The sequence below is a fragment of the Belonocnema kinseyi genome, chromosome 2, assembly GCF_010883055.1.
Source record: "Belonocnema kinseyi isolate 2016_QV_RU_SX_M_011 chromosome 2, B_treatae_v1, whole genome shotgun sequence".
NCBI lineage: Eukaryota > Metazoa > Arthropoda > Insecta > Hymenoptera > Cynipidae > Belonocnema > Belonocnema kinseyi.
In genome coordinates, this window is record NC_046658.1 from 114319065 (window position 1) to 114336779 (window position 17715).

Here is a 17715-nt window from a genome sequence, read left to right on the forward strand (position 1 = left end):
GCCAATGCGTCTCAGAGATATTTACCTCCAAACCTTAGGGGCGTGGTTTAACTACGCGGGCGCTTAGTGAGGACTTCGGCCTGGATCACAGGGCGCTTTGTGAGAGTCTACTGCACTATGGGAAACTTCAAGAGTCTGGGCGATGGGTAAATATTAACCGATTTAGATTAAATTTGGAGGACAATATATTTTTGGGCATTTGCATTAGAATCGCGAATAGGAGCAAATTATTCCCAAAAAAGTAAAATTAGGACCCACTCCCCTCTGATCGACAGCTGCGGATTTCACTCTTAAACTGACTCGTGCTGCTCTTCGATTGCTTGGATTATGGCCTAATCCAAAAAATGCAAGTGGATGTTTTTCAAAGTATCATACATGGGTATTAGTTTTTATGATATCTCTCTTCGTCTGTATTCCACAAAATATCAAGTTGTTTATGACATGGGGAGATATAGACAAAACCGCCAAAATTCTTTCTCTAACAGATATATCTACAACGCTTGTCACCTTTAAGATGATTCATCTGTGGGATGCCAAAAAAAGTATGTATAAAAGTTAACAGCTGTTAAAAAAAAATATTTTATTAATGATTGGTGAATTAAGTTTTAAATTTTAAACATAAAATAAAATATTTCTTTTTAGGCTAGGACTCTCATTTTTTCTATATGACAAGGGAAGAACTCATGTAAGTCGTGTATTATATTTTCAGCCAACTTCCATGAGTTCTTTCGTATTTCGGTAAAGTAGTTCAATCATTTTATTTTTTTTTATTCACTTTTATACAGAACTGAAGCCTTTAATCTTTCACATTCGACAAGATTGGACAAATTCTAAACCAGAAAACGAACGGAAGTTAATGACACATTTTGCCCGAAAATGTCGAAACGTTTCTCTGCTTTACGTGTTTCTATCCCAGTCAACCTTTGTCTTTTACACAGCGCAACAAATTTTTGTGGCAATAATGGAAGGAAAAACTAACTTAACTAATGTCACGAGAGAAACATATGTGGTGTCTTACTTTCCTTACGACCTCAATAAAAGTCCCAATTTTCAACTTTCATGGTTGATGCAGTGTATCAGTATTGCATTTGGAAATATCGCTTTTGCCACAATTGATAGCTTTTTTGCCATTCTTGTTTTACATATTTGTGGCCAATTGAGAGTTTTGCGACAACGTGTGTTAAAATGTGTTGAAGAACCTAGCGGAGAATTTCGAAAATGGAAACTGCAAAATAAAGTGTCTCTGATTGTGCGGAGACATGATTATCTGAACAAGTAATGTATATTAGACATGTGATAAATTAATTTCCGAGAAGTTAAAAACGTGATTTAAAATTTTTTTTAAGTTTCTTTCAGTGTTTAAGTAATTGTTGTATCAATATAAAATTGTTTTTCTTTACAAAACAGATTAGTTTAAACATTAACAATAAAATAGCAAATAAACAAATTAATTAAACAGATAATCAGAAGATTTTTTCGAAAGCTTTAAACGTATGTAACCGTCTTTTCAAACCGAATAAAAATTTGAGGTGCAAAACAGAATTTTTAAACAATATATACCAATTTCTACAGACCAAGAGTTGTGTTGGATTTTTCTATGCGAAAGAAACATTTTTTTTTCCTTTTGTGCAAATTCTTGCATAATAATCATTTTCGAGAAGAAACTCAACAATCGGAATTAAATTTCTGGTTTTTGAAACTTAAAAATCCTTCTGCCTTAGATTTTTTAAATATAAAAGTTTTTGTTTTAATATCAAAGCCCAACTCTATTCACAAATTAGTGGCGGTTCATCCTTGAGTTCAAAGAGATTTCAAACATTTTTTTCTTAAATCATTTTTAACATTTTTATTTAGAGTTGTTTTAAAGTAATCAGCAAACATGACTTTATTTTGACAACTGAAATCGTACACAAGAAGTTTGAAATATTGTTAGATTTTCTGTTGGAGTTATTGTTTAGAAAAATAGATCTATAAAGATAATTTCATAATTTCAAAAGACCATACACCTCAATTAAAAAAAATTTTGTAACATTTTTCGCGAATATCTTGTGTTTTCAGAAAACTATTTTCCTCACTAAACAGGATTTTCAAAATCATTATCACGTTACGGTTCAAATTTCGCATTCTTTAAATTTCGAAAGCACACATTTGCAAGTTTGAGCGCGCCTAGGGCGCGCGACTGTTGGTTCTCGCGCTTCGCGCTCGACGATGTATTCATCTCGCGCTTCGCGCTCGATGCTGCATTTGTCTCGCCCTTTGCGCTCGGTCTCTGTATTTGCCCCACAATTGTGCACAGACAGTCATTGTGAATTCTCCTTTGTTAAAGCTTCTTTGGCTATAATGAACACATTCTCATCACGTATCTCGTGCTTCACACTCGACTTTGTCCAAAATGTTAACTTTTCTATATTAGGTTTAACACTTCTATATCAAACTTATAATACATTTATTCAGATTATTTAGCGATAGAAAGTTTTCACATAAAACTAATGCCTTCTCATTATGATGAGAATGTAATAATACATTATTTTTGTGCGAAAAAAATTTGAATTTTCGATTTTTTTAAAAAGTTCGAAAAGTTGTTATGATAATCGTGTAGGTCTTTAAAAACTAATATTTTTCTTTTGTTGACTTCTTTCATGTGGTCCTTTGAATGACATAGAATAATCATTTTCGTTTTTATTATTATTTTTTTAAAGTTTGGAAACGCTATAACTCTGGTCATTTTGTTGTTATCAAAAAAAGTCATCGAGATAAATTGTTTATATTTTTGTGTACTATAAGCAGCACTATGAAAATTTCAAATCATAAAAAAGTGGTCTTGAAATTTTTGAAAATGCTCCAAATTATTGCATTTTTATTTAAAATAGCTGGCTAACGAAATCGTCCTTTCTTTTCATATCCTTATAAAGTATGTCAAAGGGATATTCAATAAAATAATTACTTCAAATGTTACTGTGTTTACAGACTACAACGACAACGACGATAATGACAAGGCCGATAATACCTGTTTCCTTGGGAATTAGGGATTCTCGAAAAGTGAAAATTTCAAGAAATCCGGGACAGTCAGTTTTCCCATAAAACAATACCTTCTTATTATGATGAGAATGTAATAATTCAGTATTTTTTGTGCGATTAAAAGATTAATTTTCGATTTTTTTTTAAATTAAAAAACCTGTTATGATGACCTTGTAAGTTTTTCAAAACGTAAAGTTTTCCTTTTCTTACCTTTTTTTATATCGTGCGTTGATTGGTTTAGAATTTTTATTTTCATTTTGTATTTTGAAAAAGCCATAACTGCGATAATTTTCTTGTTATCAAAAAAAATCCATCAAGATAAATTGTTAACATTTTCGTGTACTATAAATAGCCGTACGTGGAATTTTAAAATCTTTGGCCCCTAAACCTGTGTGCCAAAGCCCAATCCGATTCAATTAGTCGGTCCAAGACATCCAGTATACATACGACAACGACAGACAGATACCAACATGAAAACTTTTTGTTCCTTCTGATGCAATCTCAAAACGTCAATATTTGATGGAATCCGCGAAAGTCATTTTTCGTATGAAACCAATACCTTTTCATTATAGTTTGAATGTAAATAGCGCGTGCCCTATCAAAGAAATGTGAATATCAAAATTTTAGATCTTATTTAGGCAAACCACTTTTTTCTTACACATTTTACTGTACCGAGTACCGTCTCCCATACATTTAGTTTATTTATTTTTTCGAAACTTGTGTCAAAAAGTGATTCATTATGAATTTGTAGTTTTTTCCAGTGCGTGCAATTTGAGCTTTTTCATTTTTTTCGTATCTTGCATAGTTTAATCAAAAAATGGAATTAGTGGATTATATATTTTTTTTAGTAGGATCAAATTTGGAATTTTCAACTTTTCGAACAAATTAAAAAAGGTGTCATTATAATCCTGTAGGGCCTTCAAAAAGCAAAGTTTTTCTTCTCGTGACTTTTTTTCATATCATGTGTTGTTTGGCTTAAAATATTCATTTTAGTTGTTTTTTTTATTTTGAAAATTTTCTATTTATAGTAAAAAGTCATAGGGATAAATTGAGTTTTTGAGTACTATGAAAAAACGTACATAGAATTTTTAAATCCTGAAAAAATGTGGGTTCAAAAATTTTTGGTACTAGCAAATTTGGAATTTTCAACTTTTCGACCTAATTAAAAAAATTGTTACCATTATCTTGTAGGGATTTCGAAAATCAACGTTTTTCTGCTCTTGACTTTTTTTCGTATCATGCGTTGTTTGGCTTAAAATGTTCATTTCAATTTGTTTTTTTGGATTTTAAAAATGCTCTAATTCTGGTCATTTTTGATTTTTCAAAAAAAGTCATTAGGATAAATTGTTCAACTTTTGGAATACTATGAATAGCCGTACAGAGAATATTGGAATTTTCAAAAAAGTGGTCTCAAAAATATTCAAAATGTGCCCACTTTTTGAATTTTTATCCAAAATGGCTGGCTAACGAACTTGACCTTTATTTTAAGACACTAAACGAATGTGCCAAAGGGCAATCTAAAAGATTAATTTTTTCGAAAGTCATCGTGTTCGCAGACAGACAGACAAAAATACAGCCATACAGACATACAGACAGACACATTCGCAAAAACCTGTTTTTCGGTTTCAGAGGGTCTCAAAACGTGGATATTTGTCAAAAACTGGAGGGGTCAAATTTTACACAAATCTAATACCTTCTCTGATGAGAATGTAAAAAGAAACGTGATGTGACATGACATCAACTTTTCGTTTCTGAATTGTTAACCTACATGGAATGCCTATCGAAATGACATATTGTGCAGAAATAAAGAAGCGATTCAATCCGTTTTCTTAAAGGCAACCGATTTACTAAAGGAATCGTTCAATCCTTTCTTATTTCCTGGGTAGCTCTTCAGAAGCTATGTGGATGGTTTCTTTGTTTCTTTTTGAAAAAATGCTATTATTTAATAAAAAAATTTCAATGAATTATTGTATCAGTCTAATAGAATAAACAAGTATAATTTAATGTAGCGATCTAATAATATTTATATTGTTAAAGCTGCATTGATATTGTTGAGGATACTTTCAATATGATTTTTCTTGTTCAATTAAGTGGATTTATTGTTACGTTTTGCGTACAGGGTTATATTCTAATTTTGGTAAGTATTTATGGCACTTAACCAAATTAAATTGAAAATAAGAATTAAGTGGTTATTAAATTTTTTTGTAATGTTGTTATTGTATTATATGCTTGTTTTTAGTGATTATTTTTTTAAATTTGTAAGTATTTCAAGTTAAAAATATTGAAGTATAGATTCATAATATTATTAAATATAAGAGGAAAGCCTGGATGTTGTGTAGAAAATGCAGCTGGCCGTTTCGCTTGGCCCCTGATACCTCGAAAAACAGTTTTCACAAATTAAATTTTTCCAACTGCATTCTTATAGAACATTCCTGTGATATAAATTCTTACGGAGCATCTTTTTTTCTTTTTCATAAAGTCGGGTATTTTATAATTTTTGTAATAAAAGAAAAATACTATTTTTGTGAAAGAAAGTTTTTGAAGAATTTCAAATTCGTTTTGGACACCTTGTGATAATCAAAATAGTTTAGTGAAAAACTGTTCTAGATTTGAAGTCAAAATACTAATAAATTTGAATTTCCGAGCGAGATCAAGTCAAGATTCTTAAAAAATTATTTTTCTTACATAAATATGGTTTTTTCGTTTATTATAAAAACGATAAAAGACACCACTTTTTGAAAAATAAAAAAAGATGCGCCATACGATTTTCTATGAACAATGACTAACTATTATTTTCAGGCTATGACAAACAATAATACTGGATTAAATACACTTGAAATTATTGCCATGATAGTATACATTGCATATATGGTATTGAATGTTTACGTGTACTGTTACATAGGAGAACATTTGCGGGAAGAGGTAACGCTTTTGTAATCATGCACTGCGATATCTAGTTAATCATTTGTAAATATAATAGTGAAAAATATATATATATATATATATATTACGTTGATCCAAAAAACGCTGTTCGAGCTACAGAAAAAGAAAATCCGTCATTTTTCCCCCGAAATTTGAATATTAGCACGTGCCATCGGTCACTTTAAAATCCCATTTGATTGAAATGGGGAAATTTGGAATTTATGAAAAATTGAACTCATGCTCCAGGGTTTCATCGAAACATCCAAGTTTTTTAGGGATTTGAGAGGAATTTCTACAAAATACAACTATACTAATAACTGTAATTTCCACCATGACTTTTTAAACATTTCTCAATTGTTTAAACCAATGTAAATTATTTTAACAGTTATTTATTCCCAAAAAATGTAAAAAAAATCATCGCGTTTTCTGACTGAAATTTAATTGTTTGTCATTTTTTTGGAATAGTAATTTTTTCTAAAAACATTATGTAACTATTTAAATAATAATTTATCTCTGTTTCCAAAATTGCAAAAAATTGAGCCAGAGATATCAACTTTTCTTTTTAAATTAGTATCCTATGCTACGTTTTATTATTTTTATTATTATATTTTAAAAAATTTTTTAAATTTCTCTAATCATTAATTTCTTATTTTATATAATATTTTCTACAGTATATGTACGTTTTTTTACGGACTTAATAAATGTTGTTTCTTTGACTGATAAGGGTCCAAATGGTGACCGAAAAGTCTCAATAATAATTATCGTGCCTCTTCTTGTTTTTTCGAAAAATAACTGCATAAGCAAATAAAAATTGTTTTAACATATAGAAATTTACTAAACTTTAGAATAAGTGTATTCAAATTATTTGATTATTTACAAAAAGTAGCATAGGATACCCATTTTAAAAAAAGTGGACATTTCTGGCTTAATTTTTATAAATTTTGAAAATAAACAATAATTAATTTTTTGAATAATTACATAATGTTTTTAGAAAAATTTACTGCAATAATGACAAAATATTGCATTTCAATGAGAAAATGCGATTATTTTTTACATTTTTGGGGAATAAATAATTGCTTAAATAATTTACATTTGTTGAAAAAGTTGAAAATGTTTAAAAAGTCATGGCAAATGTTTAAATTGTCCATTAGTAATTATTTGTATGAAAAAAACGACAAAAATTGCTAAAAAGTAACAATAATACGTAAAAATGTAGTTTTTTTGTGTCTTATTTGACACTTCTCTTAAATCCGTAAAAAACTTGGCATGTTTCGATGAAACCGTGAAACATGAGTTCAATTTTTCGAAAATTGAAAATTTCCCGATGTTAATTAAATGGGATTTTAAAGTGCTCGCTGGCACGTGTTAATATTCGAATTTCGAAAAAAATTAAAAGCTTTCTTTTTCCAGAAATGAAAACTTGGGGGGGGGGGGGTGTCTTGCCCTCTAGAATGAAAAAAATGTAATGCAGTACTTTCTAAGGTATAAACACTATAATCTGAACATTCTTGTTTCCGCTATAAATGCGAAAGTTCGAATTTTGAAAAATGATGATGTAGTATATATACCACCAATTTCTTAAACAGAACTCAACATTTTTTAAGTGAGGGTTTTCAAAAGAAGGGTTTTACAATCGTGCTGTATAATATGTGTCCCTTTATTTTTTATCCAGGTTAAAGTAAAATAAAAAATAGTTCAGACATGTCCTAAACTTTTCTTGAAATTTTGCATGATTTCAAGTGCAATTTGTCAATAATATATCACAAGATAGAAAAAGATAGGAAACTTTATTTTTTAATTGAATGATTAATTCATAAAAAATTAATCATTCCCATTTTTCTCTGTGCATATTAAAAATATTCCAGTCACAAATGAATAAAAAAAAGGAACTCATTTTGCACAAGTTGTTATAACTTCATAATTTTCCTTTTTAAGGAAAACTAAATGGTGACATCTGTAATGGCAAGTAATATTACTAATTATTGTGCATTATGAATTTCTTATTTTTACGATATAAAGGAAAGAGTTGCTTCAACCTAAAAAACTGTAATTTTCTTCTGATTTACATTATTCAAATTTTCTGTTTCCGCCTATAGTGTGCAGAAATCGCATTTGCTGCCTATAATTGTAAATGGTACAACTTAAGAGCAGGAGATGCAAAATTTATCCTATTTCTAACACATCGTGCAAGAAAGACTGTTGGCATCACCGCTGGAAAATTCTTTGTTTTATCTTTGGAACTTTTTACCAGTGTTAGTAATATTTTAATAAGCAAAGTAAAAAAAATCATGCCAAATTCGTAATTATTTTCAGAATTTATTTTTAACTTATTCTCCATTCTAAAAGTTTCGAAACACCAGCAGATCTTTTGAAAATTATATTTTTTGGAAGATGTTGTCTCTCTAAAGACAAATTAGTGTTTTTTAGCCTAATATATCTTTTTCTTTAAAGTTTGCTATGCATATTTGTATGCTTAGCTATGGAATTGAGGTTCAGTAATGAAATTTGTTTACATATCGACTTTCCTACTCTCTAAAACTGAATTAGTAAAAATGCTCCTAATTCAATCAGTACTAAGAACTCCCAACTTAAAAGCAGTCAGGGCCTAAAATTTTTTTAATTTCGGGCTACACAAGTTGTGTATAATGACGCTCCTCCCCCTCGCCTAAATTGTGCCTAGGGCAGAAAAACGCACTTTATTGTCCGCGATATAAGACCGCGCACGCGCGTTCGTTACTTCGACCCACGCGAACTGTTCTGCGCGGTACTTGTCCCTTAAAACTAAGCTCAAGTCTGAGAGGTAATATCAAGAGAAAACTCGAAAACCATACTTTTATTACATCTAATATCAAGTGCACCGACGAAGCACCATACTGTTTTTTTAAGGCAGCGAAATATACTATTTTCAAATGTAATAAGGGAATACATTTTTAACTAAATAGTTGAATTTCAAATCAGAAAAATTAATTTCTAATCAAAAGAATTAATTTTTTAACAAGCAAAAAAAAATAATCAAAAAATACAGGAATGTCAGTCAAAACGTTGATTTATTAACAAAAAAAAACGAATTTTTAACAAAATAGTAAATTCTGTAACCAAAAATAAAGCTGCAAACAAAAAATCAATTTTCAACCAAACAAAAGCTGCATTGTCCTCAAAAAATTTAAATCTACTAAAATAGTTGAATTTTTAACGAAAAACAATAAAGTTTTTAACAAAAAAAAAGGTGAATTTTCCACAAAAACTACAATAGCAGCCTTTTCAAACAAAAAAAATTAGCTTACAATAAAAATTTTTTTAAACAGAATATTTACATTATTATACCTGATAACCCTACAATAAATTAATAGAAATTTTGTCGATTTATAGGCGAAAGAATAATAATTTTAATAAATATTGAAGAAAATTTTTGTTAGAAAATAAAGTTAAATTTGAAAAGTTCTTTTCAAATATTTTATAACTATTTGAATAATCATGATGTTGCACTTTTCGTGAAGAGTATTGACAAATAAAATATGTTTTGCTTTAATTTAATTTATATATGCATATTTACATTTAAAATGTTGAATAAATGTTTAATTGCAAGTTTCGACAGTGCGCATATGTGCAGCAATAATTACTAATTGAATCAGTATATTTTTACTAATTCTTAGTGACTGAATTCTAGCTCCACTACAATTAGCAGAATTTAATTATAAGGTCAATTTTACTAATTCAAATTTAGAAAGTAAGAAACTAACTTTTTGCAGGTTATGAAGACATCATTGGGATATCTGTCAATGTTGTTGGCAGTAAAAGAAGGAAAATAGGATTATGGCTTTGTCTGCCATGGCCAGTTCTCAGGAAAACGTTATGAAGTGAGGTTCCAATAAAAAAACATCAACTCGGAGAACATTTTTTCTTTAAAATCAACATTATTAAACGCATTTGTTTCATTTTGTGATTGTTCTTGAACTTGTAAAAAAAATTTAAACAAATTAATTTAATTTAAAATTTTGTTTAAAATTCAAAAGAGTTCCACTTTTAGTATGTACTTTAATTTGCAGTTCAGTTTTTATTTGGTTACTCAGAATAAAAAAGTTTTTAGCTTTGGTCATTTTAATTTTTTTATTTCGTGAAAAATTTATTTTGATGCGGGAATAAAACGGGAAATGAAGGATTTTTTTTCTTCCACTGTATCGAAAACTTGTTAAGACTCATGGCCATAAGAATAATATAATAATTCTTAATTAACCGACATTGCGAAACAGAATATTACTGAAAAACTAATTTAAATAAATTTTCTAACAAAACTCAAACTTTGAAAAGTGCACAAACAGCGATTTTGTATAGCAATCACAATTTTCATAAACTGACAATGTACTGCTTCAGAATAACACTGGCAAATCAAATTAAACAAGTTTCTAAAAAAGTTCCTCAATCTGTCTATAATTGCTTAAACTTTGCATTTTTTTGTTAATTGTTTATAACAACAATAAAATTGTGAATAAAAAATTATTAATTTGTTATAAACTCTTGATTCGTATTTTTAAAATCCGCTTTTATTGATGTCACATTAATATCTCTTAATCTAAACAGTCGACTGTAACAGTTCTCTTAAGAATTTATCTAACTTCCGTTAAAAAAAAGCTACAAAATGTGTTGAAAATACCAGCCGGAATATTTTTTTTTTTACAATTTTTCATCCAATGTCCACCCTATGAATTGTATCGAAATAAATTTTGTAAATTATATACAGAAACGGCAATACTAAAAAAATAGACTTGAAACTCAACATTTCTCTTTACAATTAGCTAAACAATACAAATAAATAATGACTTCAAATATTACCCCCATTTTTCTTTTTTATAGGATCCCAAAAAATTCCCATAAAGTGAATAATTGGGTTTTGTGAGTTTTTAGCGCTAATTATGATATTTGGATTTTTTCACAAATTGTTTCTAATACATAAATCATTACTTCCTACGGATAGTTAGATGTTTACGTGCAATGTTTAAGCAATTTATTATTATTCATAACAATTTTATCTTACAAAAGAGTTAGAAAGTGGCGTTTTTCCAGAATTTTAAAACTTTTTCCAATTTTTAAATTAGACTGAGGCATTAATTAACTAAATTCAACATAAGTAATTTTATTAAACATTTATTATTATCAGAACAATATTCTCTTTGAATAATGCTCGAAAGTTGCGGCTTTTTTCTGAAGATTTGTAACTTTCTTTTACTTTCTAATTAGAACCAGATAATAATTAAACCAAGTAAATAAAGATAATTGTTTAAACAATTTATTATTGTCAAATACAAATATTGTCTCTGCTAATGCTAAAAAGTTGTGGTTCTTTCTGCAATTTTCAACTTTTTGTCCACTTTACACTGATGCGTTAGGTAATATTTAATTCAATTTAGCCAAACATATATTTTAAACAATTTTGTATTATTTATAACTATCTCCTCTTAGAACATTGCTAAAATGTTGTAGTTCTTCAGACATTTTAAGCTGTGCTTTGACTTTTTAGGCATAAAAAAATAATTAATACACATTAGAGATAATCATCTTTTTAAAAACTTTTTCCTTTTTGTAAATATATTTATCTGAAATAAGGCAAATTATTAAAATATTCTTCAAATTTTCTATGCATGAATCACATTACTTGTAAATTTTCCTTGAAGTATTTACTGACAGACCTTTTGCTTAAATTAATATTTAGCATAATAATATTTACGATTTTTTCCTAACTAACAAGTCAAAGAAAAGCTGAAAATTTAATAAAAACCAGCAATTTTCTAGCATTACTCTAAGAAAAGGTAGTTATAAACAAGTGAACAAGTAAAAAGTTGACTCAAAATTGAACATTTAGGAAAAAACCGCAACTTTTTAGCATTAATAAAAGAGAATATTATTTTAAAAATATTTATTAAATGCTCAGACAGTTATATTTGATAACTTAAGTTAATAATTACCCCACACTAATTGAAGAGTGGACAAAAAGTGGACATTTTTTAGAAAAACCTGCAACTTTTTTGCATTATTCTAGGAGAATATTGTTAGAAATAATGATAAATATTTTAAAAGATTATTTCTGTTAAACATATTTGATTAATTTTAGGCTCTCACTGAAAAGTGAAAAAAAATTTTTAAATGGGAAAGAACCGCGAAGTTCTAACAATATTCTAAGATAAAATAGCTATGAACGATAATCAATTGTTTAAGGAATATTTATAAACATCTAACTATGAATAACATGTACTGCTTTATGTATTAGATATCATTTTTATTATAATAAGTCGTAAAAAAATCATAATTCAAGCCAAACACTCGCAAAACTTAATTTTTTACTTATGAGGTTTTTTTGTGAACCTATCAAACAGACTTATTAAAGTAATATTTAATAAGTAATTGTTAATTCGTATTCTATAACTACTTTTGAAGATAAATTTTCAGTTTCAACACGATTCACCTAATATTGACGATTCCGAATAAAATTTACAAAAACGTATTTCATGGAGCTTGAGTAACCTCTCAATACCATTTAAAACAACGCATTCATTTTTTTGTGAATTGAACAAAATTCGGAAGCGACATGCATGGAAACTCGAGAAAAATTTATCAGAAACGTTGCACTTTCTTTCCCTTAAGCAAGCTAATGATTTTATTATATTTTTAGCGATTTTCAATAGTCTTGCAGGTACCTTTACATTATTCACACTTTTTATAACCATTATTTTGCTTTTGAAATAAAATAATGTGAAAATGTGTAGAATTCCTGAAAATAAAAGCACGAATCCAGCGACCAAATTTGGACAACCACCATAAAATGTTCCTATTGTATATTGAAAAATATCTTTTTTTTTTCCTAAATAAGAAAAAAAATTGGTTGACAAAAATAAAAAAAGTATTCTATACATTAAACTGATTATCGGACGTTATATTGCATTTTAAATTTGATTTTAATCTAATTTAAATTTCTCTAGTTTAAAAAATTTGAAAAATATAATAACTTACTCGTTTTGGTCTTATCTGCCTAATCTGCTACACAAGGGATAAGTTATCTTGCAAATGAGAACAGAAACCTCTCTGAGAATGAGCCTTTTGACAAAGGAGCATGCGTCGTTAGAGAAAAAAAAATTAGTCTATCGATAGGGTTATAATTAGGTTGGTTCCATTAGTTAAAAAAAGTGAGCATCGCGTGCACTTCCAATGGATGGGAAGGAAGGTAGGAGAATATTATAGTGTGCGACGGATATTATATTTTTATTAGAAAAAGTGACTATAATTTTGATTAGGCTTGATGAAAATTTTGAATTTGTGTGCAATAATAATGAGATAAAAGCTATTTTGGCAACAAAACTTTTAATAAAGGGTGGCCGCAAAACTTATTTTTTATTTTCTCTGATAATAATACTTAAAGACCAAAATTCTAATCTTATATAATCGTTTCATATTATCAAAAATTCTAGGAAATTCTTTAAAACCGTATGAAAATTGGTTAGAATCCATTTCAATCATTAAGCCTTGGAAATCTCTTGAAATTTTGGGAATATCTTAAAAATGTCCAGGAGTTTTTTTTTAATGCACTAAAATATTTAAAAAATTTTTAAATTCCTTCAAATTATTGAAATCAATAAAAAATTGTTTGAAATCGGTTCAAAATCCATAAAATGTTCAAATCCTGAACCCTAAAATCTTTCGACTCATTTAGAAGACCTTCAAATTAATAAAACCTATTAAAAATTCCCTGGAATCTTTTAAAATACGCTAAAAAATTACAAATCCTCTGAAATGTTTTGAAACCCTTTAAAATATTTTGAAATGCTTTGAAACTTTCAAGAGTTCCTAAAATTCCTTGGATTTTTAAAAACTTTCTAAAATCATTATAATCCTTTGAAATAGTATAAAATCCCGTGAAATTATATGAGATTTGAAGATACTTACTTAAATCTTCGAAAATTTATTAAGATAAATTAAAACAATAATACGACAAATACAATAATACTGGCAATATTTTTTAATATATTCAGATCCTATGAAACCCCTTTAAAAAATTCCCAATGCATTAGAATTCATTTATATACCCTAAAATGTTTCAAATCCTTTCAATTCGCATAAAATAATGTCCAATCCCTTTAAATCTTTTGAAATCCCTTGAAACTTTTTAATATTCAAAATTTATTGGAATCTTTTAAAAGCCCCTAATTATTTTATATCCCTTGAAACTTTTTAAAGCTCTGTAAAATTCCTTGGAAGTTAAAAAAAGTTTAAAATCCTTTAAAATGCCTTTGGGTTATTGACACCTATTAAATACGCCTTGTAATCTTTTAAAACACCTTAATATATTTTTAATCCTTTGAGAACCCCTCAAATTGAAAAAAATGCAATAGCAGTTACATAGAATCTTATAAAATACCTTGAAATCTTCGAAATTCTTTAAATTCCCGTGAAATCTTTTAAAATCCCTTGAGAATGTATAAAGCTCTTGAAAGCTTATCGTATGTTTTAAAAATGTTGTAGAATATTGAAAAACCTTTCGAAACATTATAAAATTATTGAAATATATGAAAAAATTCCTTAAAATTTGGTTCAATACTTCATATATCTTCAAATATTTTGAAATCTTTTAAAATCTTCTGATATCCCTTGAACCCTTTAGAATTCCCTTGAAACATAAAGCTCCGGAAACTTTTTCGGGTTCTTGAAAATCCCTTGCAAGTTCCAAAAGTGCCCTAAGATTCTTAAAATCTTTATGAATATCCTTATATTCTTGAATCTTTTTAAATGCCCTTAAATATTTTACATCTTTTAAAATACCTTGAGCTTTGTTTAAAGCCCTGGAAACTTTTTATATTGCTTAAAAACTCCCCATATGTTTTAAACATGCCAGAGAAGTTTTAAATTAATTAAGCGTGCTGATTAGGGCGGTCCAAAAATGCATGGAAAATTTTTTATTGCTTGCTAAAGGGCAACGATCCCCTTTATTCTATTTCAAATCCGAAAAAAGAAATTCTCTAATTTTTTTTTATTTAAACAATTAAAAATTAATAAACCAGTGTTATTGAATATTCCACTAGACTAATAGTAATAATTATAAGAGGGGGGGGGGGATTTATGAAAAAAACCTATTTAAACAAATTCCATTTGCTTAAATAATCAATAATTAATTAACCAATGATAATAAATATTCCACTAGACCAATAGCAATAATTTTAAGTAAAACAATACAAGAATACAGTGTTCAAAAGGTCGATTTCATGAAGAATTGACATTTTTTGTATTAAGGTAGTCGTGGGGGTGTATTAGGGGTGTCAAACCCATATGTCTGATGCATGAAATTCTTTTTTGGATAATTCTCAACAAGTCCCCATAGTTTCCCGTCACATTTTTTCAAACCCTCAAAAATTATTCTTAAATCTCAAAAAAGTGATTTTTCCCATTCATTTTACATGGGAAACTTCAAGTGAAACTGGCACTTGTTAAAATCGAAAAAAATTAGGGAATTCTTTTTTCGGATTTGGAATGAAATTGGGGGGGGGGGTCATTGCCCTCTAAAAAAAACGTTTTTGTGCCACCCTAGTACGGATTTCACAGCGCTAAGGTCGTCCTCTCAATTTTAGAATAACATCTAATCATTTTAATCTATTACAAATCCCTTGGAATCGTTTAAAATAACCTAAATAATTTCAAACGGTTTGCAACCTTTCAAAATCTTTTGGAATCTTTTGAATTCCCTTAAAACTTTTTAAAGCTCTTGAAAATTCGCTGGAAATTTTAAAAGTACCTACCCTAAGATCTTTGAAATCTTGTCAAATACATTTAAATTCCTTGGAACCTTTTCAAATGCCCTGAAATATTTTAAATCCTCTAAAATCTGTTGAAATCCCTTGCAATTTTCTGAAATCCATAGAAATCTGTGGAAATTCCTTGAAATCCTTTGCAATCCATTGTAATCTTTCGATATTCCTTGAAACCTTTTAAAGCTCTTGAAAATCCCGTAGAAGTTTCAAAAATACATTAAACTCCTTAAAGTCCTTTGGAATACTTTCAAATTATTTATTAAAACCTATTAAGAATTCCTTGGTATCTCTTAAAAAATTAGGTCTACAAATTAATTAGGTGCCTTTACTTTGGTGTCCTGTAACTTTTGGTTAAACTTTCATTTTTTCCGTCTTAAGGTAGTTCTTAAGGACGAACCTCAAACTTCAAAACGAAGTCTAATAGTGGCGGCCCTGCGGACTTAACCTAAAAAATCATTAACGAATACAATCAGGTCTAACAAGGAGCATTTGAGATACTGCTTTCATTTTGCATTTTAATTAAAAAATTGCCATTGTGAAATCTCTGGAACCACTTTTGACACATTTTACATCTAACTACACATTCGCCTTATGCAGACCAAATCATTTCGCTTGTCACAGCTGAATTTTTTAAATTGGAAATTGGAATGCAAAAAGAGTGCAGTGTCTAAAAAGTTCTTTATGGGACACCATTGTATTCACTAGTGATTGTTTAGGTCAAGTCCGCAGGGCCACCACTTATTATATTGTTTTTCACAGCTTATGGTACGTCCTTTAAAACTACTGTAGGGCGGGAGAAAATTCAAGTTTGACCAAGAGTTACGAGACATCATTCCTTAGATACTTCTGAAGTTCCTTGAACATTTATAAGGTTCTTGAAAATCTCTTAAAATGTTAAAATATCCTTAAATGTTATAAATTCTATGAAATCTTTTCAAATCTGAAATCCCATGAAATTTTGTGATAGTCTTAAAAAGTTTCAAAGCTGATTAAACCTTTTAAAAGTCTCAATAATTTTTTTAGAGTTTTAGAAGTTACCTAAAATCTTGAAAAATTTCTGGAATATATTTAAATTCTCTGAAATATTTTTAAACGCCCTAAAATATTGAAAATTCATTGAAATATTTTGAAATCTCTTGAAATCTTCTGAAATTTATTGAAATCTTCTTAAATCCCTTGAAAATTTTAAAGCTCTTGAGACTTTCTTGGAAGTTCAATTTATTGAAAGAACAGTGACTAAAGCTACGATATCATTTTATCTTAAAAAATTGACTAAAAAATAATTTTATAAAAAGTTACCATAAACGAATGTGTGATTATGATTGACAATTGCTTAAAGCCATGTGACGAGTGGGTCACGTGACCAGATTCCTTCCTTATCGACGTTTTTTTCACTTCCTAACTTATTGTCACACGAAGCGCCACATCGAGCTGAAAGTTTGGAATAATAAATAAAAAACTCTAAGAAAGATGGGCCTGGTCCTAAATTTTAATAATGATGAGAAAAGCAAAAAAAGTGGCGCTTCGTGTCAAAATAAGTTATAAAATAAAAAAAATGTCGGTAAGGTCGGAAACTGGTCACATGACCCACTCATCATATGGCTTTGAAAGGCTTCTAACATAAATTCACTGACTTTTGCATTTATTTTTAAAAATCTCAAATCTGCGGCTACCCTGAAATATTACATTTCATTTAGCGCTTAATTCAAGTAAAACACTTAATTTAATCAAGAAATTGTAAGGCCTTAAATACACTCAAATTCCGATTGAAGATCGGTTTCGGGGATGGCTCACACTGCCCTTGGTCCTCAATCGAAAGCCTCCAAAAGTAAACAGTAAGGGCCGTGTAAACCGTTTCTTAACATTACACAATCTACGCATGTGAGTACCAGTGATCCCAGATCTGAAACGAGATGCGGTCCAATACTATGACAGGGCTATGTCCGTGTGAATATAGTAGGAGACGCTGTAAATGACTGAGTTGCGC

The 17715-nt window shown here is 28.8% G+C and overlaps 1 protein-coding gene across 1 annotated transcript in view; it reads left to right on the top strand.

Moving 5' to 3' along the window:
• Positions 1 to 326: 326 nt before the first annotated feature.
• Positions 327 to 17715, top strand: part of LOC117182948 (odorant receptor 22c-like) — a 29935-nt gene continuing 12546 nt past the window's right edge. The window contains exons 1-3 of the mRNA XM_033376066.1: positions 327 to 542; positions 786 to 1275; positions 5056 to 5155. Coding sequence (XP_033231957.1) covers positions 392 to 542; positions 786 to 1275; positions 5056 to 5155 — 741 coding nt within the window. The 5' untranslated portion in view covers positions 327 to 391. The remainder of the gene's footprint in view (positions 543 to 785; positions 1276 to 5055; positions 5156 to 17715) is intronic.